We start from the raw sequence: 22,437 nt of genomic DNA, 5'->3' as shown, positions 1-22,437 counted from the left end.
TGAGCAAATCTGTCACTAGAATATTAGTCTTAATATTAGATACTGCCTTTCCTACTGCTCTTTTGGGGTACTTCTCTGTGCCTTTTCTTATTTTGACCATCAATTTTATTGACACACGATAAATATGCAGAAAAGCTTATGTGTCACAGATACCTAGCTCACAGTGTTCTGTGCCTTGTTTTATACATAACACCATATGGAACTATGTTTGAACATGAACCTGAAATCCTAGTTTCCAGTTACTTCCCCAGACAGACCCATGGAAGTGGGAATTAATGACATTAGAGGGCATGACATTTAAAGCCCTTCAGCTTTTCATACTGGTTACCAGAAAAATAAGCCTGTTTATACCACCACCTGCAGTGTTGAGAGTATTTGACTCAGTATATTGGTCCAGCATTACAGTTTTTAAGATGGTTGCTGGTGTGATGGAGGACCGATTGTGCACTGGTTTCTGGAGAGGCTCAGTTAAATACTTCATGAGCCCTTTATAGTATTTTTTGTGTGACAGCTCCATATCCCTTGCCCACCGTGGCTGGGGCTTTAGTTTGCTGCGTTATTTGATCAATTAGGGTGAGCTCTTTATACAAAAAGGCTAATAATCTTTAATCATCCTTTTTGAACATTTTTTACTCTTGGCTTTTATTTGATGTTTTGTATTTTTATGTGTCATCTCCACCAATTTCCATTAGTAGTATTTTTATATTTTCATTTATTAATCTGTAGGTTTTATGTACATTTATTAGGTAGTGTTTGGGTTATTTTAGGAGTATTCTTTTATGAATAAAAGTTGAGTTTCTCATTTCAGAGATCCTTACCTTACTTTATAAAGAAAATGTCTTATACTTTGTATCAGTAATGGGTAATCATTATTAGCTTTTTGAAATAAATGTGCTTTTAGAAAATACACACTTTTCCCAAGGAATTATTTTAAAGCCAGGGAAAGGAATATACAGTTGAGCCTTGAGCAACACAGTTATGAATTGCATGGGTCCACTTACACATGGGTTTTTTTTCCAGTAGTAAAGACTACAGTGCTCCATGATCCGCGGTTGGTCAGGTGTGAAGAAACCTTACAAGGAGGACTGGAAGTTATACTCGTGTTTTCCTCTGCAGAGTCAGCACCCCAACCCCTGAGTTGTTCAAGGTCAACTGTGTGTGAAAGGACCCTTCTCCCAAAGGGCCTTTCTTCCCAGCTGACACTGTCTGTGTAAAATAATCTTTCTTCCTGCAATCCTTTCCAGCTGAATTACCGTTGATCGATTTGATGAAGTTGTATGAAGGTGCCTTTCTGCCAAATTTCCAGTGGCCCCAACCTAAGCCTGACAGTGAGGAGACAAGTGAAGAAGAAGGTCTGTCTTGACATCTTTGAAGAATTCAGCTTTGAAAACAAAAGCCAAAATACCAAACAGAGAGGAAGGGCACTTAAAATAGTTTAAGAATTACTTTTACCTTTTCAGTCTGATGAAAGAAAAAGTTGAAAATATATTTAATATGAAGTTTACATTAATAGTGTTATTAAATTCTGTACTTTTTATTGGTCAACTTGGCTTAGTTTTCAGAACGTTTGGTCAAGTTGTGAACAGTATAGAAACAGACTTCTCCAGATTGTATGTCACCTCGATTTTATCATGTTTAGCCAGGCTGCGCTCTGCTTGTTTACTTTAGCATAACCTTTTTAAGGGCTTTACCTGACTTTTATTGAATGTTCCAAGCAGGTTCACAGACTATGCCCCAAAGAGTCTACTTCTTGTTTTCACCCCTTCTGTTCTGGTTGAGTAGATATGGCTGCCTGTGGGGGTGAGGGGTGAGGGTGAGGCCCAGAAGAATTCTGTGGGTATATAAGGGCCTTCTGGACCCCTTGCTGCAGCCGGACTCAAGGAGGGGCTGCTGGCCCCCTTGTTCAGACTCAGATGCTTCAATCCTTCCTTTCTTGATAGCAGAGGGGCAGTCACTGAACCCTTAGAGGCCATGAGTCTGTGAGTGGTACTAGCTCTAATGCTGTGCAGACGTTTTCCAGTTTCACCCAGTTGCCTTCCAGAGTGCTCCTCCAGACTCTGTAAGAGTTTGTACCTGTTTATCTAGAGAGCATTGTTAGCTATATAAAAGTGGATTAAAAGCAAACTTGCTGCTTCATTCTGTATTTGAAGTATTTGGGTTCTGTCGACTCCTTTTCTCTCTTCTCTTTTTTCTTCTTTTCCTTCTCCTTTCCTTCTTTTTTTATTTCTTTCTCTCTTCATGCTAAGTGGGCTCGTCATACTGTCACAGCATCTCTGAGCCCACATACCCCATTTTCCTGCTGATCACAGACATGGAAGACCGCCCAGCAGACCGGGAGGGCCGGCAGGACGTGGTTCTCATCGACTCGCTCTTCATCATGGACCAGTTTAAAGCTGCCGAGAGAGTGAGCGTCGGGAAACCTCATACCAGGGACATCGCGGAGGTGACCGCCATGGCCGAAGCCATCCTGCCCAAGGGCAGTGCTCGGATCAGCACCGCGGTGAGGCTGCGCCCTTCGTGATGGATGGTATCCCTGTGAGGGGCAGGTTCCTCCTTCTAAACCAGCTCTTCATCCCAGTGGCAGAAGTTGTCGGGAAAAACAATCGTTGATCTTTCCTTTTCTGTTTTCTGTGAATCACCTCTGTGGCCTTCCAGTAGGCTTATCCTGTGACTGCTCTGACTTCACTTTGGAGAAAGAATTGTAATGGTTCTCCTGAGATGTGTGTGTTGGCCCATCTGCCCCACAGGTGAAGTTGAATGCCCCAGCGCTGCTGTACGGCACCCTCAGGGATTACCAGAAGATCGGCCTGGACTGGCTGGCCAAGCTCTACCGTAAGAACCTCAACGGCATATTGGCAGATGAAGCTGGGCTTGGGAAAACAGTGCAGATTATTGCCTTTTTTGCTCACCTAGCCTGTAACGAAGGTAAGAGCCTGTCATTGTTTAAATAGCTTGTATTTTCTGAGACTGAAGCGTGGGTGGTGCATCTAGCTTGAGGGTTGGGGGGAGGCCTTTTTTCTCAGTTCCTTTGTTTCTGCTCCACACTCTGATCCAGGACTCGAGAGACCAGGGCTTAGAAGCACTCATCTCTGGAGCCAACGGAACTGTCGTTCACAAGAGATACCACATCAAGTAACTTACAAGTTCTCTAAGTCTAATGTAATATAGGATCCAGCCGGCTGTGACTGAGGCTTTGTGACTTCCAGGGTTCTGCTGCCCACCAGTGTGGATGGCAGAGCAGGCAGCAGGGCCTCTGTGCTACTTCTCTTTGGCATGAGTTCTTTCGGCTAGGTGCTCCCTGCAGTCTGTCCCTGGGCTGGGGAGCGACCCTCCTGGTGAGATCAGTAGCACTGCTCTGCTGTCTCTCTGCTAGATCCTGCCACCCACAGGGCTTCTTTCTCAGAAGGGTTCCATGGGAGTAGCCTGGAGCCCTGTGAGGGCTCGGCATCTGCGCAGCAACAGGGGGTTGGGGTGTCTGCTGCCCCCACAGGAGGCTGTGCCCTCTACCCTAGATGTCCGCTTCCTCAGTCCTTGGCTCTTTGAACTCACACGGAAGTTCAGTTTGGCACTGTTCACCACCCTCCATGCCTGCGGGGCTGCAAATGAGTCTGTGCCCATGTCTCTAACCAGGACGGGGGCTTGTGGGCTTCCTCTCCCAAAGGAAGGGTCTGCTGGCACCTGGAGTGGAGTGATGGAGGGTAGCAGAAGCTCATGCATGTTCCAGCACTTAGTCAACTCCCAGGGACCCTTCTTCTCTGTGTCAGCGCTTTAGAGTCAGGGCGGGACCGCTTGAGCTGGAAGAGTTGACATCCTGAGTTGCTTGATGGAGACTGTGGCCCCTCCGGATTCTGACACAGTTACCTTAGCGTCCCCAGTGAAGAACTCTGTCTTGCCCTTAGTTTTGAAAGCTTACGTTTAATACAAGTGAATCAACTTCGGGACCTTTTTTTCTTGTGTTAATATGTTTGTTTTTGACCCAGTACCACAAAGTGTTCAGTGTAGTAGTACTTTAAACTTGGTTTTAATTATCTCAAGATAGAAAAGCTACCATGTCTCTTGTCTTGTTTAGTTGAAAAAAAATGTTTCTTATTATATTTATAATCGCGTGAAATTGGCAGCAACATACACTTCCAGAAATAGGGGATTTTATTTCATTAATTGAACAAACAAGTGACTCGGTTATTCATTCTGTAGATGCTTCCCTAGTACCTACCCCATTCTAGGTACTGTTGTAGTCACAGGGGGTGCAGCTGAGAACAGAACAAAGCACCCCCCTCAGGAGGCCCGCGGCAGGCACAATGAATAAGGATGCAGCATATTAGTATTGTGTACCATGTGCCTTGCAAGGCCTTTGAGCAAAGGCCTGAGAATGCCGTGCCGCCTGAGCTCAGGGCTTGGGGTGGTGGTGCAGAGGCTGAAGGAGTTGCTGATGTGTCCACGGGGCAATGTTGAGGCTGGTGTAGTGGCTGGAGGGTGCAGAGCCAGGAAGGCCCATCTACTGGCTGGGTGGGGGCCTTGGTCTTCCTCCTTAGAGGTTTGTGTTACTGCTAGTGTTGGAGGAGTCACTCGGGCACCTTGGTGCTGGAAACAGACTGAAGGTCCAGCTACTGGGAAGCTTGACAAGTTGGAGGAGAGGCAGGTGCTTGGCAGGTCTTAGTGGGCTCTGAAGGGTAGGTGGGTGAACCTCTGCTGCCTGCTCCACTTCTGTACGGGACAGACTGAGGATGGCTCACCTTGGATGTGGCTCCCCTGTCTGCCCTCACCCCAGGGGGCCCAATGTCCTTGGGTTCATCATTGAGTAGCTATAACACTGTTCGCCACTTCCTCAAGAGTAGTGGGGTAGCTCCAAGAGAGTTTGAGTGAGGCAGTTCTGATAAGTTCACACAATTAAAATTGCTCAGAAACTCACCACTTTCTTTTCTTTTTAAAGTAAAACAACAGGCTGCAGCTGTCCACACGCACCTGCTTCTATCCCCAGTGGTGACCACTCTGGGCAGTCTGGGCCATGTCCTGCCCTGCTTTGCCCAGGTGTCAACAGACATGTTCACAAACACATTTGTGGACACTCTGCTCCTCTCCAGAAGTGGAACAATATGCTAAATGCTAGTGAAAAAAAAAATCTTGTTTTTCACTGGGAGGGAAGAGCCACTGGGGTTGGTTTGCATTTCTATACTCATGAAGTCCTGCCTTTCAGAGTTTATTGTCTGCTTGTGTTTTTTCCTTCGTGAAATTTCTCTCTCTCTTTTTCTTTCTTGACTGCCACACAGCTTATGGGATCTTAGTTTTCTGACCAGGGATTGAACTTGGGCCCTCCGCACTGAAAGTGTGGAGTCTTAGCCACTGTACTGCCAGGGAATTTACTGTCCTTTCTGAAATTTCAGTTCACTTGCTTGTTCGTTTTCCTCTTGGCTGTATTTTTTTCTTCATTTAATTGAAGTATATTTGATTTACATTATTGTGTTAGTTTCAGGTGTACAGCAAAGTGATTCAGTGTTATATGTATATTAATATTTTTTTCAGGTTACATATATTTTTATATATACTTTCTAGATTCCAAATATAAGTGATAACATAATGTTTGTTTCTCTCTGACTTACTTCATTCAGTTTGATAATATCTAGGTCCATCCATGTTGCTGCAGATGGCATTATTTCACTCTTTTTTTTGGCTGAGTAGTATTCCATTGTGTGTGTGTGTGTCCACACACACACACACCACATCATCTTTGTCTTACATTTGTTGACGGACGTTCACATTGCTTCCTTGTCTTGACTGTTGAAATAGCGCTTCTGTGGACATTGGATGCAGTATCTTTTCTTTCTTTTTTTATTTAATATTTTTTATTTTTATTGGAGTACAGTTGCTTTACAATGTTGTGTTATTTTCTACTGTACAGTGAAGTGAATGTTTTATATATGTATGTACACACATATATCCTATCTGTTTTGGATTTCCTTCCCATTTAGATCACCACAGAGTATTGAGTAGATTTCCCTTTCCTGCAGTAGGTTTTCATTAATTTCTATTTTGTACATAGAATAAACCCAACCTCACGATTCATTCCTCCCCACCCGCCTCCTCCCCTTGGTGTCCATACATTTGTTCTCTGCAGCTGTGTCTTATTTCTGCTTTGCAAATAAATTCTTCTGTATCAGTATTCTAGATTCTACACTGGATGATATTATAGGATATTTGTTTTTCTCTTTCTAGCTTCCTTCACTCTTTTCTAATTAGAGATTTCTCTGGATATATACCCAGGGATGGGATTGCAAGATCTTGTGGTAGAGCTCTGTTTTTAGTCTTTTTAAGGAACCTCCAAGGAACATCTGTTTTCCACAGCAGTTGCACCAATTTGTATTCCCACCAACAGTGTAGGAGGGTTCCCTTTTCTCCACACCCTCTCCAACTTTTATTGCTTGTAGACTTTTTTCTTTGGCTCTGCTGTGTGGCATGTGGGATCTTAGTTCCCCGACCAGGGATCAGACCCGTGCCTGCTGCACTGGAAGCATGGACTGCCAGGGAAGTCCCGCTTGAAGACTCCTTGATGATGGCCATTCTGACCAGAGAGAGTTGGTCCCTCACTGCAGTGTTGATGTGCACTTCTCATAATGAGCAGCGCTGAGCATATTTTCAAGCTTCTGCTGGCTATCTGTATGTCTTCTTTAGAGGAATGTCTGTTTAGGTCTTATGTACATTTTTTGATTGAGGTGTTTATTTTCTTGGTATTAAGTTCTATGAACTGTTTATATGTTTTGGATGTTAACCCTTTGTCAGTCATGTTGTGTGCATATATTTTCTTCCATTTGGATGATTCTTTTTAAGGATCAGTATAATGCTTTGCATATGAGCTCTTATGACTGTAGATGTGTGTGTTACAGATATTTTTTCCAAGTCTGCCTTTCCTGATTTTTAGCTTGGTTTAGGTTTATTTTATAGCACAGGGGTTGAAATTTATGTATGTATTACGCTAGTAATTTAAACAGCCTTACTTTTCTGGAGAATGAGATTGAAACTGTGTGGTTTGGGATGGGTTGGGATGGTTTGGGTGTGTTCTGACTAGCAGTTGGCAACTGTCATGAACATGAGTGTTGGACCAGCACCCATAGTGTGGGAGTGACAGCGGGCCATGCTGGGTAGGGGGGCTTGGCAAGTGCTGGGTGCAGGGATCCTGCCTGAGGTTTCTTCCTTTCTGAGCATCGTTTTGTATAGATGAGGGTTCTCCCCACCCCCCTTACATTAGTGGTCCATGGTTTTGAATAAATTCTCATTTTACTGGGCACTTACTTGTTCAGCACCTCTGTGGAGTGTGCCCTGTGGCAGCACTGGGAGTGGGGACGCAGCATGTTGTCCTACTCTGCAGGGAGGATGGAGGACAGCCCTCCGTCCCTGGTGATGCCTGCTCTAGTCGTGCCTGGACTCCCCCACACACCTGCTCACCGGGCACAGTGCTGGGTGCCTGGACTGGACACACGGCTTTTGTTACAGAGGAAACTTCTGTCTCCTTTGTAGGTAACTGGGGCCCTCACCTTGTCGTTGTAAGGAGCTGCAACATACTCAAGTGGGAGCTTGAGTTGAAGCGTTGGTGTCCTGGGCTCAAAACGCTTTTGTATGTTGGCAGTCATAGAGAACTCAAGGCAAAGAGACAGGTATGTTACTTTAAATGTGAAATAGAGTGGAACAGAAAAGTATCTTAATTTCTATAAAAAGCAAACTTCAAAGTATTAACATATGCTTGTTAGTGTAATTATTGTAAATCACTCATTTGCGAGACCCCAGACCTTGTAGCTGTCTGGACTTGGAGCCCTTGGAAGCAATAGATACTCAGTAAACTCAGCAACCATACTCAGTAAACTGGCCTGCAGGGGTTCCCTGCAGGGTTCATGCTCACCTCCCAGAAGTGAAGGGACTCTGCCGCCCCCCACAGAGCTCAGATGGTTTCTGGGGGGGCTGCCATCCTTTTAAACCATAGATCTGTTGGTTATCACAGGCAGAAATGAGAAATTGTGATGCATCCTGGGTTCTGAATTATAAATCCATAAATAATTCCCATGGACGTGTTTATGAGGAGTATTTGTGACAAACAGAGCTTCTGAAACAAATTTGGACTTGTGTCTATTTTCTGCCCAGTAGTTTCTAGTACTAGATTCTAAGTAAATGTTCCAGATCACAGTTATTCACTGAAGAGAAAAATTTGGCTTATGGTTAAATTCTACTGTGTTGAGTAGTAGTTACTCCAAAGTGTCTTTTCTCTGAGGTGTCTCTTCTTGGCTTTTTCTTTTTTCTTTTTATGATCTGTGGTTATTGCTCTTTAAAACCTTAAATGTAATCAGTTGCATCATAGCTATTCATTTTTCCTGTCAGCTTCTGAATATATGTTTCCCTCACTAAGATTATATATCATGAAAGCAAGCCCCATTTCAGGACACTGCGTGCTAATGTATTTTCCAAAAGCAATTGTTAATGCCCCCAAAGCAGTTTCTTAATTTGTCCACACGAGGGCTTTAGCCTCCTAGAGAAAAAAGATCCTAAAAATATAAACAGCCATTTTCTATGTGGTGGCAGCAAGTTATTAAGAAAAAAGAGTGGAGTGAAGGTGATGGGGACAGGGTAAGTGGGTGGTGAGTCCTCTCCAGGCAGCTTGCGCCCGAGGAGGTGGTGAGGCCTGGCTTGTGTGCTGCAGGAGTGGACGGAGCCCAACAGCTTCAACATCTGCATCACGTCCTACAAGCAGTTCTTCAAGGGCTTCGCGTCCTTCACGCGGGTGCGCTGGAAGTGCCTGGTCATCGATGAGATGCAACGCGTGAAGGGCATGACCGAGAGGCACTGGGAGGCCGTGTTCACCCTGCAGAGGTCTGACTGCCCCTGCCGCGTGCCCTGTGCTCTGTGTTGCTGATGTAGAGGTTATTTGGAGGAACCCTAGGGAATTGCAGGACCCCCACATGGCCTTTCAGCTGCAAAGACTCCCCCTCACCTCTGTCCCAGCCCTTGAGGGCTGAGGAGACCCAAGGCTCTTGCTTAATTCAGTTCATTAACTTAGTTTGTGTGTGCGCGTGCGTGGTGGGCTTCACAGGATCACCGTCCCTCTCCCTGGCGTTGTCCGAGAGAGCGATCCTGGGCCCAGCCTGAGTGGTCTCTCTGCTGTGCTCAGCCAGCAGCGCCTGCTCCTCATCGACGCGCCCCTGCACAACACCTTCCTGGAGCTGTGGACCATGGTGCACTTCCTCATCCCCGGCATCTCCAGGCCCTACCTGCACTTCCCCCTGAAGGCCCCCAGCGAGGAGAACCAGGACTACTACCACAAAGTGGTCATCCGGCTGCACCGGGTACGCGGCCGTGGGCCCCGACGGAGCGTGGATGCCACACTGTTTCTGGAAAGGCAGCAATGGAAAGCTCTCTCTTTTCAGGTGACACAGCCCTTCATTTTGCGGAGAACTAAGAGAGACGTGGAGAAGCAGCTGACGAGGAAATACGAGCATGTCCTCAAGTGCCGCCTCTCCAATCGACAGAAGGCCTTGTACGAGGATGTCATCCTGCAGCCGGGGTGAGTGTGCGCCCCACCACCCTCTCTGCCCGCACAGAGCAGGGTCCCCTCTGGTCTCTCAGAAGGCTCCTTTTCGGGAGGTGGGCACCTAAAGCTGGAGGCCACGCTCCTCTCAGGCTCAACAGTCCTGTCTCCTCCCTGGTCCCGTCAGAAGCTTTGCCCATAGCCAGCCCAGGAGGAGCACAGCAGTGTGCCAGTGTGAGAGGACTCGTGTGGAGTCAGGGCGTTCCTTCCCCAACTCAGACAGACCCCTGGGCTCTTTGGGACGCCTGCCCTGTCGCTTTTTGGGGGCATGCCATGGAGAGTGCCCCCACGTCTAACCTGTGCCCTGCTCTGGCCTCCCATCCTCTCTCATGGGGTGGTGAGCCAGTCTCAGAACCACAACCTCGTGGAGGTGGGTTGGCATGTGGCAGATTTACTCACCAAGTCAAGGGGATGCTCCAGCCGTGCGTTCATAGAGTGGGAACAGCAGACGGGGAGAAGCCCGGCTGGCACGTTCTCGTACCCCTGGCAATGCTCCTGTCTCTTCCCGCATGTGCGCAGGACCCAGGAAGCGCTGAAGAGCGGGCACTTTGTGGATGTGCTGAGCATCCTCCTGAGGCTGCAGCGGATCTGCAACCACCCTGGGCTGGTGGCACCCCGGCTCCCGGAGTCCTCCTACACGGCAGGGCCACTGCAGTACCGCTCTGCCTCACTCATCCTGAAAGCACTCGACAGAGACTTCTGGAAGGTACAAGAGGGTGCCAGAGGGGTCTCCATTGAGCTCTGTTCCAGGAGCTTCTGGACATCAGTGTCCACTGACTTGTGTCCTGTGTTCTGCATTGCTGGATGCTGGGCAATATCAAGGGGCGTTTGTGATGGGCCTTACCCTGGACCCAGAACCCACTTTGGAATGGACCTGAGGGGTGAGCCCACGATGTGAAGGATGCTTTGAGGGTTTTCCTCCCTGGCTATTGGCCCATGAGCAACAGCAGAGTATGTGAAGGAGAGCGGGACTTAGAACTGTAGGACCCTTGGGGTGTTTTCATAGGTGTAATTTAGGGGTGGGGACCCAGGTCTTTTTATTAAAATATTAGTAGCTATACCTAGGGCTTCCCAGGTTGCACAGTGGTAAACAGTCCAGCGTGGGTTTGATCCTGGGTTGGGAAGAGACCCTGGAGGAGGACATGACAGTCCACTCTGGTGTTCTTGCCTGGAGAATCCCATGGACAAAGCCTACAGCCCCTGGGGGTCGGAAGGAGTTGGATACAGCTAGCAACTAACCATGCACACACAACTATCCCTAGGTGGGGAAATTTGGTTGTTTTTAACCCAAAAAAGTATAGTTGTCTACCTTTTTGTGTTTGAATTTGGGGGTAATGAACGTTTTCGAAAACCCCAAATTTTAAAACAGAACAGATTGGGTTAGGTCAGGTGATTCCGAGCACAAGTGTGCTGAGCTCACGAGTCTCAGCGGGGTGGGGCTGTGCCCTTGGGGCCGGCATTCCTACTCTGACTTCCACATGGGAGACTGAGAACTTGCCCTGACCAGCGAGGCCAGTGGCAGGCTGGTGCCTGAGTTCCCCTTTGCTGCCTGTACCCCAGAGGACCAGGGATCAGGTCTCCCAGACACTAAGGAATGGGAACCAGCTCTGTGGCCTGGATAGACTTGTGCAGGTTTAGCATATGACCCTAGGACCAGGTCGTTATGGGTGGAGGTCCTGGCTCTGCCTCGTCAAGGGTGCAGCCTTGGGTGCTCAGTTGGCCTCGGTCTCCTCACCATACCAGGCACTTTTGAGGAGTCAGTTAATGTACATGATGGTCTGAAGAAGGGGCCGGTTGGTGAGCAGTTTATGGTGAGTTAGTGTGAGGGATGTCGTGCTGCCACTGTGATCACTACTCTCAACATAGGGATGTGTCCTTTGTTGAGTTAGAGAAAACCTGAGCCATGAGGAATAAAGATGGGTCAGAAGCAGGTTACCTGAAGATACTGCTTGGGTGGGGAAATGTTTCATGAATGGAAGTCTTTATGTTGTGTTTTCATTTTCAAAACAGCTTAGTTGAGATAACTCACTGCCATAAAGCTCACTGTTCTGAAATGTACAGTTTGTTGGTTTTAGTATATTCATAGAATTGTGCAAGCATCACAACTAATGCTAGAATATTTCATTGCCTCGAAGAAAATCCACACACACTGTCACTCCCATTCTCCCTCTCCCTCCCCGCTACCCACCTGTGTCTGACCCCGTGGATTCATATGGTCCAAATATTTCACGTCAGTGGCTTGCTTCACTGAGCGTAGTGTTTTCAGAGTTCATCCATGTTGCATCATGTGTCATAATCTCTTCCTCTGATGTCTGGATGGACCACATCATGTTCATCTGTCCAAGAGCTGATGGACACTTAGGTGGTTTACACTTTTGTGGCCACTGTGAGTGCACATTCATGTACAGGTTTGTGTGGGTGTGGGGCTCCCTTCTTGTGGGGCTCTCTTCTCGTGGGCACATGTGTGACAGGTGAAAAATTGTGGGGTCATGTGTTGAGTCCATGTTTAACCTTTAGATGAGTTGCCAGACTATTTTCCACAGTAGTTGCTCAGTTTCCCATCCCCATCCATGTGTAAGGGGATGAGGGCTTTCCATGTGCCCACACCTGCTGTCCCTCCTGTTTGATTCCCGCCATCCTGGTGGAAGTGAGAAAGTCCCAAGAGAAGAACAGGTGGAGCAAGCTTCCCCAGGGCTCTGGACACATGCCACATGCCCACGGCACCTGCACCAGCACTCTGGGGTCTCTTCCCAGCCCTGCCTTGACAAGACCGAGCATCTCCACCTGCTTAGACCAGCATTTCCCAGGCTCGTTCATCTCTGCTGAGTCTATTCTGTCTCTAAATGCTGCCCTCTTTCCCACTGCCTCTCAGGATGACCACATGCCTTCACTCCCATGTTAATGATGTTAAACTTGGGACTTGACTGTGGTCCAGTGGTTAAGATTTTACCTTCTAATGTACGGAGTGTGAGTTCAATCCTTGGTCAGGAGCTAAGACCCCACATGCTTCATGGCCAAAAATCCAGAACATAAAACAGAAGGAATATTGTAACAGATTCATTAAAGACTAAAAATGGTCCACATCAAAAAAAAAAAATAAAGTGGAACCAAGTACACTAAGTCCCGCTGGGTGTCTCTTGGGATGATGGCCAGTAAGGGCCTGTCCTTCCCAGTTTGGAATCCACTTTGATTCCTAGTCAGTTATTTTTTCTCCTGCCTCATGTAGCAAAATTGTTTTCTTTTTTTCCTTAGGAAACGGACCTTTCTATATTTGATCTTCTTGGCTTAGAAAATAAAATGACGCGCCACGAGGCAGAACTGCTGGGTAAGAAGAAGGTGACGCGGAAACTATTTGAGGAGCTGTTCACTGCACCGCTGCCATCAAGCAGGCCGGTGGCTGTCAGACTGAAGCCCAACAGGTGTGTGGCATGGTGTGGAGTGGCACTTCCTGCTCACCAGCTGCCTCTGACTGGGTCTTGGCTGGCTGTGGGATGTGGGGTCCGGGTGGCATCCCCTCTTTCTCCTGATGAAAGAGACCCTTGCCTCTCAGGGAGAACTGGGATGACGGGGTTTGAGTTCTACACAAGAACTTGGGCTAATGCTTGTGAAGAGAAAGGCTAATCATCTAATCTGGTTATCTGCTTCTCCTCGAAATGCCCACGTGTGCTTGGTTTCTGGGATAAACAGCAAGTTTGGACAGGCCGGTGTGGCCACTCGGCTGCCTGAGGAGTAGCCCTTTCATCATTTTGGAGAAGCACTGGGCTTTGGGAGGGCTCTCCATGGGGAGGCAGTCAGAGATGGGGCAGTCAGACTGTCTGTAACCTGGTGCAGGCTCTAGTGGCAGTCGTCAGAGTAGGAGGGCAGAGGGGGTACAGGGGGGCGGGATTGGGGTCCCTGAGTGCTGTGGGGGTGGGGTTGGGGCCCTGAGGTCTGGCAGAGGCTCCACCCCGGCTACAGCATCAGGGGCGAAAAGGGACATCTTGCAGGTGCCATGAGACTAGATGGAACAGGACCCTTGATGATGAACTCAAAACACAAATGACTTGAGGTAGACTAGGTAGGCGAAATCCATGAGTTGGATTTATGCAAAATTCTGGGCACCAGTCAGAAACAAAGGAAAAAGCAGGTTGGTGATTGGGAGAGAAACGGGCCCGCTCTGCAGTTGACAGCCTGTTCTTACTGCCTTTTCTTTACGTGACTTACTTGACGACTTGGGTCCGACTGCCCTCCCTTCGGCTGCCTCGCCTGCACTTTCAGGAGCCTGCACCCTCCGTGAAGTACAGAGCCAGGGCAGCGAAGCCACAGCCCTCTCTGGGCTGGTGCAGCCTCATTTAGTCACTTCTGCTGGCCGTCTCCAGCTGCTGCATCGCACAGGGGTTTTGAAAATACAAAGTTCCTGCCGTTATGGTTTCTAGGTGAAAGAAACATGAAGAGTACATTGCCTTGTGATAAAGTCAGACAGGGAAGCTGTGCTGTGGCTCTCCCTTTACAGTTTTCCCCACTGGCACCTGTGAGGTGCCTTTATCATTTCTGCTGTCTCTTGTTACCTAATCGTGCAAGTTGACTTTTCACTCTACTTGACTCTTAATCAAAAGAGTAGTCTAATGGACTTCATGTTAGATATAATTTTTCTAGTCCATATTCATGGAAACCTACAAATTGCCATCACATTCACTCCTGAACATTGTCTAAGCATTGCAGGGGTAGAGGTACCACTTTTGTGTACTAAGCACCCCTCCCCCTGTCCTTGGTGAGCGGTTGCTTCTTAATACTGTATTTAGAAATCTCCCCATTCTTTAAACTGCCCCTGGGGTGGGAAGCCCTGTGCCCTCAGGTGGCCCTGGATCCTCAGCGCCCATCTAGGGGGCCCTGCCTTCCACATCTCAGCAGTGTTCATGTCTCCCTGCCCGTGCACGTGGGCGTCTAGGTTGTTCCAGCCTGTGCAGTACGGCCAGAAGCCTGAGGGCCGCACCGTGGCTTTCCCCAGCACACATCCACCCCGGACGGCCACCCCTGCCACAGCCACGGCCACGCCACAGGGCCATGTTCGAGGACGGCCACCCATTGCAACATTCTCTGCAAATCCGGATGCAAAAGGTATGCCTCTTGGGGGGCTGTGCTTGGCGTCACAAAGGGTTTTGTGGAAGAAATTCCTCTCACACTTTCCCTGGCCCCATGGGGACGTGTGACCACTCCTCTGAGCAGGAGTGGAACTGTCTGCTCTGGCTCTCCCAGGAGACCATGTGTAGTTCTTACATGACTTTTAGTTTTTTTCATGTTTTTGAATTGTACAAGACATTACATTCTTAGTTAGGTCACTGTTGATGTGATGGTGAAGATGTTCTCTTTTATGTTGGGAAGTATACGTCAAAGTCATTTAAGAAACTTCTGAGGAAGTCTGCTCTTGTGTTCTGTGCCACCACTTCAATGTAACCCGCTTGTTACTGTGAAGAAGGATAGGGTTAAACGGCAGAAAAGGTAATAAATAGTCTTGTAACCCTTATCCGTGGGGTCACGTCCACTGTGTTTTTCTGAGATCTTCTTCATAAATGCCAGAGCAGCTTGTTGTAAGAGCTCTTTGGGAAGCTAGGGGGCCAGTGCTGCCTACCTTCTCATGTGGTGAGGACATGGTTCTCACTGATACATCTGAGGGGCCGACTTTTGACACTCCGTTTACTCCAGAAACATACCATGTATCAGGGTGGTGAACGTGAAGTGAAAATAGTTAACAACATAAAAAATTAGGTTTTTCTCATTCCATAGGCCACCCCGCCCCCCTTTTAGGGAGGGCTTCTCATTTGAGAGGTGGTATGAAAGAAATACTGTTTGTTTTATTTCTGTGAAATTCGGATTTAATACTGCATTGTATGAAGAGCCTCTAACAGCTTTGCACAAACCAACCTTATCAATTGCAGCGGCGGCAGCCCCGTTTCAGAACTCTCAGGCCTCCACCGGTGCTCCGAGACACCAGCCTGCCTCGACCTTCAGCACAGCTCCTAGCCCAGCCCATCCTGCGAAACTGCGGGCTCAGACCACTGCCCCGGCCTCCGCCCCGGGCCCGCCCCAGCCCCAGCCCCAGGCCCCCTCGCTCCCGGCCGGGCAGAGCGCGCTGCCTCAGGGGCTGGTGCTCACCTCGCAGGCCCAGGCGCGCCTGCCGAGTAAGTGGCCTTGCCTCCCCCTGGTCTGCCACCTCTTTGCACAAGGGCGTTGTATTCAGATGAGCGGCACGTGAAGAGCCTTGTTGTCCACTCCTTTCGTCTCCCTGACCCTGTGTCCGGTGCTGCCTTTCGCCACACTGTCCTTTCTAGCCCTTGGCCTGCAGAGGGAGGCCCCACTCAGGGCCAAGGTCCAAGGTCTTGTCCTCTATCTGTCCTTTCTCCTGGCCCCGTCCATCAGCTCTGCTTCCCTCCTGGGCTTGTGCTCTGCCTTGGTGGCTGAGGCTGGCACTTCTCCTTAGCAAGCCTTGGGCTCGTCCTGTCAGCCTTCAGGGCCCCTCGGAGAGCAAAGGGCAGGGGAAGGAAAGCCTGTGAACTGCATTCCCACTTCTTGCTAGTCTCTTGGCTTGTCCCCGGATTTGAAGCTGCAATGAGTTATTACTTAAGTGAGACATTTTGCAGTAGATCACTGACATTTTTTTTTTTTTTTTTGATCACTGACATTTTTAAACAGAACTTTTTATTGAGACCAGTGTGATTAGCCTACTGCCTCTGTCCACACTGCAGTTGGAAGTGTACTGACAGAGCTATCTGGGCTATACCGTTTCTCAGATGCCACCTGGAGCACCTTATTTGTTGGCACAACAAGTTATGTTGAGGCTTCTCTGGAAAAACAGGAGAGGGAAGCAGGGTCATGAGGAGACCCTGAGTTAAGTTAGTTTTCTCTTGTGTCATGCCTCTCTCTTTCATGCCAGCAGATGAAGAGCACTTATCCTGGTTCATTGCCCAGGGCAGGAGAGCCCTTGCATGTGCTTTGCGGGTGTTTTTGGCCTGAGGAAGTAGTCCCGAGGGGTGTACTGCAGGAGCCATGCTTAGGGGAGTGTGAGGGGCCAGGCCACCTTTCACTCAGGCGCCTCCACTTCTGGACTGAGGGGAGCTCATGGGAGAGTCATGTTTCTATGCACAAATCTCTGCATCTCCTTTTCTGTTTCCCCTCCCTTGTTTACAGTTTCTGTGGGCAACATATCCTTGGGTGTTTTTCTGGTCTTTGGCTAACTATTCTCTTTATAGTATCACTAATAATTCTATCATGAATTTTCATGGGAGGAACATTTAGACTCGAATATCAACCATTGGGTTTAAAGAAACCTTTGAAGCTGTTGTTCAAGTCCAGCTTGAAGGTAGTATCTTTTTGAGTTAGGTACATATGATCTCATGTGAGTTCTGTTTGAAGCAATTTAAGCAGTGGTAAATTTTGCATTTTTTCAGTTAGAATTATAGACCAAATCCTACCATCTAGTTCAAATTAGTGTGAATATTGTATAGTAAAGTGTGATGTATTTATGTACTTAAATACATTCCCAAATTTTGAAAAGGTTATGGGTATAATTCAAGCTAGTTCTGTATTTTATATGTGTAGTGATAAAATCTCATTTGTCTCTGTGAGCTAAATTAGATATCTACTTTCTCACATTTTAGAAGTATTCTGAAATGAAGAGGTTGATATGAGAGTTTCAAAGTGTATGACCAGTACATTTCTGCTACTTTTGATGTTTGTTACTTTTTCATGTTCGGAAAGAAAAGTAAAACGTTCCTTAATGGTTTGGTTAATTATTAATATCTGATACTCTAAAATTTCTACCAGTTAGAATTAAGTAAGTTGATCACTAAAACCTGGTGTTAATTCTAATTGTTTTTTCTTTTCTATTAAAATATCTTCTGAAAGTGTTAGAAAGCAATACCTAATGAACGTTCCTGTGACACTTTAGTTTGCTACAGACGGTCATTCTCTGTGACAAGTGATTGTCAGTATAGCAGTCACCAACCCTTCCAAAGAATGTTCACTCCCTTTTCGTCTGCATCTCTGCAGGTGGGGAGGTGGTCAAAATAGCCCAGCTGGCTTCCCTCGCAGGCCCACCGAGCCGAGTCGCCCAGCCAGAGACCCCTGTGACGCTGCAGTTCCAAGGCAACAAGTTCACCTTGTCGCACAGCCAGCTTCGGCAGCTCACAGCCGGCCAGCCTCTACAGCTCCAAGGTAAGGCGCTCTAATGGGTGGTGACCCAATAGGGGCTTGATTGGGGCGCCCCCCTGCAGCTGTGATTCCAGCCCTTTTAGCACAGGTGTGTCACCTGGCAGTGGCCTAAATGAGTCTCACCTTGTAGGTGTTCTGAAGATGAGGGAGGTGACTGGTAAATCACCCAGTGGCCTGGCCCTTGGTCCGTATTACATAGAGGATAGTAATTTAAAAAAATTTTGAATATAGTTCCCTATTCTAAAAATCAAAACAGAAATAATTGCTCCTTTCAGATTTTAGTGTGAGGTAAATTGCCCTCAAAACTCTAAAAGACTAACAATTTACATAGGGGAAATTATTTTCTTTATGTACAGACTTTAAAACTTCCAGCCCACCTCTGGCTGAGAGTGGTATGTTCCTGCAGTAACTGCTTCTTGGAGGAAACAAGGGGATGCAGTTTGACTGTGATGTTAAAATTCATCCTCAGTGACTTGGCCAGAGCTCCCAGACGTGGGGTCCAGCCACCTCCCCAATCAGCTTCCCCAGACATGTCATTCATGACTCCTGTCGGGGTGGGCAGTTCAGTTGTCAGCCCAGTCTGGGGTGTTCCATGTGGACACCAGGGTCACACGTTAGCAGAGTGGAGGCCCTCAGAAAGCCTGCAGCAAAAAAATGGTTTCATTTGGTTTACTCCATATTTCTCCAGTTTTTTGACCAGAAGGGCGAGGCCATCTCTTAAGAATTTCTAGTGCACTCTAGTTTTTGTAGAGTCCAGAGTAAAAGACTTCAGGACTAAATCACACAGAGGCTGAAAATGGCAGGTTTCTTAAACAGTGGTTATAGAGCCACAGAGATTTTTGATATTTCTTCATCCAACTTGACCAGCTGCACGCACCCAGTGTGTGATCTAGGGGCAGGAAACCCCCCTCCCCCTCGCATAATGGCTTAGGCTTGGAGCAGACAGTGAGTGGGAACCTGCCTTGCTGCCTGAAATCAGGCATTGCAGGGAGTTGCAGAAGTTTTTCTTGACATTAAGCCAAGTGTCTTTGATTCTCAAAGTTTTCATTCATTGTGAATGAAGGAGTTCCATCTTTTTCCAGCGAACTGAGCTTTGTGTTGCCTCATTGAAGTAAATTTTATTCTGGATTTTTGGTTTCTCGCCTCATGCTGTACCTTTGGAAGTGGGTGTGGCTGGGGGATAGAAGGCACAGGCACCTCGTGACTGATCCGTGCCCTCTGCTTGCAGGCAGTGTGCTCCAGATTGTGTCAGCACCTGGGCAGTCCTACCTGCGTCCTCCTGGCCCCGTGGTGATGCAGACCGTGTCTCAGGCGGGTGCCCTGAATGCCCTGGGAAGCAAGCCTCCAGCCAGTGGCCCAAGCCCCACGCCTGTGACCCCGCCAGGTAGAGTGGAGTGCTGTGAGCTGGGGGGATACTTGGCTTTGAAACCTCTTACCAACTCTCTTTGCTTCTGAGACAGGTGGAGGGTGTTGATGGGTTCTGTAAGGCCCCAGAACGCGACAATCCTGTTTGTGGCTGCCTCTGATTTCCGCAGACGGCCCGTGTCTGCTACGTCTCTTTTCTTTCTCTTTTGTTCCCAAAGGTCCTGGTTGAATACAACCAGCCGTCACTCACCTTAAGACTTTTTGTTTTGATCTTGCTCTAACGAGAGACTTGGAATCATGAGAAATTTTGCTTGTTCATGTTACAAACGTGCTAGAATTTCCCTCGGTCAGGTAATGGAACAGGGTTGTTCCTGCCAGCTGGCCGGTGCTCCTCCCAGCACCCCCCACAGCCTGCTTCCTGCCAGGGTCCCTTGCTTCAGACATACCCACCCTCCCGCGGTGCTTGCTGGGGAGCCCACCCGTTGCATATGGGAACTTCTTCAGGTTGATGTGTGGAGGTGGCAAGGACCTCTCCCAACTGGAACCCCTGGTCACTGCAGCCATCTCTTTCAGGGGCTCTATTGGTGGGGTGGGTGCAGGATGGTCCTGGTCACTGCTCTGTATCCAGCTGGACCACTTGCAGTTCTACTTGTATTTGGTTGGCTTTGTACTTCAGGTTTTCTCTCCCTAGAGGGTGCTCAGTCCTGTTCTGTGAGCCTCCAGACTCCCAATCTGACACCAGTCCAGCCACTGGGTTCTAGTCATCTCCACCCTTCCCCTTGCTCCTTGCCAGCAGATCCTTCACTGAGAACTGAGGACTGACCTTAGCCACCCCATTCACAGTCCTCATGGAGAAGTCTCTGTCAAGACAGGTAGCATGGCTTGGCTGATGGGAGCAGACTGTCCTGGGTCCTGGCATCCCTCTGTCCAGGGCACGCAGGGTTGATGCTGCTGAGATGTCAAGGACAGCAGAGCGTAGGGCTCATGTGGCTGCTGCTCAACGGGATGGTGGGAAGGTTTGAGGTGCACACAGGGCTCTTGCCAAAGAGTCAGACCCTGACGTTCACTTCAGATCATAGCCAGAGAGCAGGAATGCCTCACTTTGGTTCTGAATGATTTAGGCTTGAGTTGACATATTCTAGAAATGTGCTTGTGAAAGCCAAGGATGCTCCAGGAAGCATGCCAGTGAAGGAGGGCCTCTAGAGGGCAATGCCAGTAGTTTTGTGTGCCAGCCCTTCGTTTTTGCATTTGTAGTGGGTGTGCCTGGTCGAGTGGCAGTCAGTCCCCTGGCTGCAGGAGAACCCGGAGCGGCCTCCAAACCAGCTTCTCCTGTCGCTGGCCCCACCCAGGTATGGTGCAGCAGACCCCAGGGCAGCATCGTGGTATCCCTGCACACACGAAAGTCCTTCTCAGAAGGTGCTTGTCATGGGGGAGGGTTGTAATATTAATAAATCACCGCCTCTGTGAGGCGTTTATCTGTTTTCTTGCCATCAAAAACATGGTGTCTCCTTGAATTAGAGAATTAAAAACACTTTTTCTAATCAGCTAGGCTTTAGGATTATAAAAATTACCTTTCCCATTTTTTTGTATGCTTCTACTTAGTCTTTTAGACGTTAGAAATGCTCACTGTGTCTGAAGAAATACTACTCACGTTGGCAGTGAAAACAGCGCTGTTTTCTCTGCTTGCTTTTCTGTCACTGTTTTCTGTGTAGCCTGGCCCCATGAGTCTTAAGCTTGCTCTATGGCCAGTTGCCATACACGAGGGACTCACTGGGCTCAGTAAAGCCGGCCATGCTATTCTCAGTACCCATTTTCATCCCTGTTTTTGATGAAGGAGGAGAAGAGCAGACTTCTGAAAGAACGGCTGGACCAGATTTATTTCGTCAATGAACGGCGCTGCTCCCGCTCCCCCATCTATGGCAGAGACTTGTTGGGGGTTTGTTCCCTGCCTGGCAGAGAGCAGGTGCCTTGGTTCAGGGCTTCTGACCGTGGTCACGGGAAGGGGGCTGGGCCTGCAAGCAGGTACACATCACCCTCGAAAAGTCACAGGGACCTGGTTCTGACGCTGACTCAACGTCAAGAATCCCTCCAGGATGTCATTGACAGGTAAGGTAGAGTATTGGAAGCCTTCTTTGCTTGCTCGCTGCTGTTGGTGGTGTCCACTCGCTCAGTCGTGGCCAGCTCTGGAACCCAGGGGACTGCAGCACGCCAGGGTCCCTGTCCTTCACCATCTCCCAGCTTGCTCAGACTCATGTCCATTGAGTCAGTGATGCCATCCAACCTTCTCCTCCTGCCCTCCGTCTTTCCCAGCATCAGGGTCTTTTCCATTGATTGAGTTGGCTTTTTGCGTCAGGTGGCCAAAGTATTGGAGCTTCAGCATCAGTCTTTCCAGTGACTATTCAGGGTTGATTTCCTTTAGGATTGACTGGTTTGATCTCGTTACCATCCAAGGGGACTCTCAAGAGTCTTCTCCAGCACCACAGTTCAAAAGCATCAATTCTTTGGCACCCATCCTTCTTTATGGTCCAACTCTCACATCCATACATGACTACTGGAAAAACCATAGCTTTGACTAGACAGACCGTTGTTGGCAAAGTGATGTCTCTGCTTTTTAATATGCTGTCTAGGTTGGTCATAGCTTTTCTTCCAAGGAACAACCGTCTTTTAATTTCATGGCTATAGTCACTGTCTACAGTGATTTTGGAGCCAAAAAAAATAAACGCTGTGTTGTGCCCCACCAACTTTTGTGGTTGTTTTGTGGACATTCATCTCACTTCTCTCCCCAGGTTGTCCTTTGGAGTCTGTTCAGAATCGATTTTGGGGTCTTCAGCTTTGGCATCAGATGGTCTCTCCACCCTCCAGGAAACCTGTGCCCTGCCCTTTGGGTTGATTCCTTCCTTTTTATCCCTCTCTCCCCACCAAAACCTGGCAACCACTGATCTTTTTGCTGTCTCCATACTTTTCTTTTCTGGAATGTCTTATAGTTGGAGTCATACAGTAGGCAACCTTTTCAGATGGCTTCTCTCACTTAGGAATGTGCACTTAAGGTTCTTCCATGTCTCATCACGGCTTGATAACTCATTTCTGTTTAACACTGAATAATGTTCCATTGTCCAGAAGCACCCCATACGTGGGTGCTAAGTCACTTCAGTCATGTCCGGCTCTCTGTGACCCTGTGGACTGTAGCCCGCCAGGCTCCTCTGTCCATGGGATTCTCCAGGCAAGAATACTGGAATGGGTTGCCATGCCCTCCTCCTGGAGATCTTCCTAATCCAGGGATCAGACCCCCATCTCTTATGTCTTCTGCATTGGCAAGCGGG

The 22,437-nt window shown here is 48.2% G+C and overlaps 1 protein-coding gene across 12 annotated transcripts in view; it reads left to right on the top strand.

Moving 5' to 3' along the window:
* Positions 1–22,437, top strand: part of EP400 (E1A binding protein p400) — a 108,759-nt gene that overhangs the window by 49,422 nt on the left and 36,900 nt on the right. For 11 of the 12 annotated variants that reach the window (XM_055404257.2, XM_055404255.2, XM_055404254.2 and 8 more), the window contains 15 exons: positions 1,245–1,352; positions 2,310–2,500; positions 2,748–2,925; positions 7,510–7,646; positions 8,681–8,850; positions 9,149–9,323; positions 9,405–9,541; positions 10,085–10,271; positions 12,818–12,984; positions 14,493–14,662; positions 15,481–15,723; positions 17,591–17,755; positions 18,981–19,136; positions 20,372–20,466; positions 20,952–21,223. In XM_055404257.2, coding sequence (XP_055260232.2) covers positions 1,245–1,352; positions 2,310–2,500; positions 2,748–2,925; positions 7,510–7,646; positions 8,681–8,850; positions 9,149–9,323; positions 9,405–9,541; positions 10,085–10,271; positions 12,818–12,984; positions 14,493–14,662; positions 15,481–15,723; positions 17,591–17,755; positions 18,981–19,136; positions 20,372–20,466; positions 20,952–21,223 — 2,551 coding nt within the window. The remainder of the gene's footprint in view (positions 1–1,244; positions 1,353–2,309; positions 2,501–2,747; positions 2,926–7,509; positions 7,647–8,680; positions 8,851–9,148; positions 9,324–9,404; positions 9,542–10,084; positions 10,272–12,817; positions 12,985–14,492; positions 14,663–15,480; positions 15,724–17,590; positions 17,756–18,980; positions 19,137–20,371; positions 20,467–20,951; positions 21,224–22,437) is intronic. The other variant, XM_055404258.2, reaches the window with a different exon arrangement.

Source organism: Moschus berezovskii, chromosome 19, assembly GCF_049115385.1.
Source record: "Moschus berezovskii isolate FMDL1 chromosome 19, NW_MosBer_1.0, whole genome shotgun sequence".
In the NCBI taxonomy this organism is placed as follows: domain Eukaryota; kingdom Metazoa; phylum Chordata; class Mammalia; order Artiodactyla; family Moschidae; genus Moschus; species Moschus berezovskii.
Note: the sequence above shows the minus strand (reverse complement) of the source record. Positions and strands in the feature narration are given on the sequence as shown.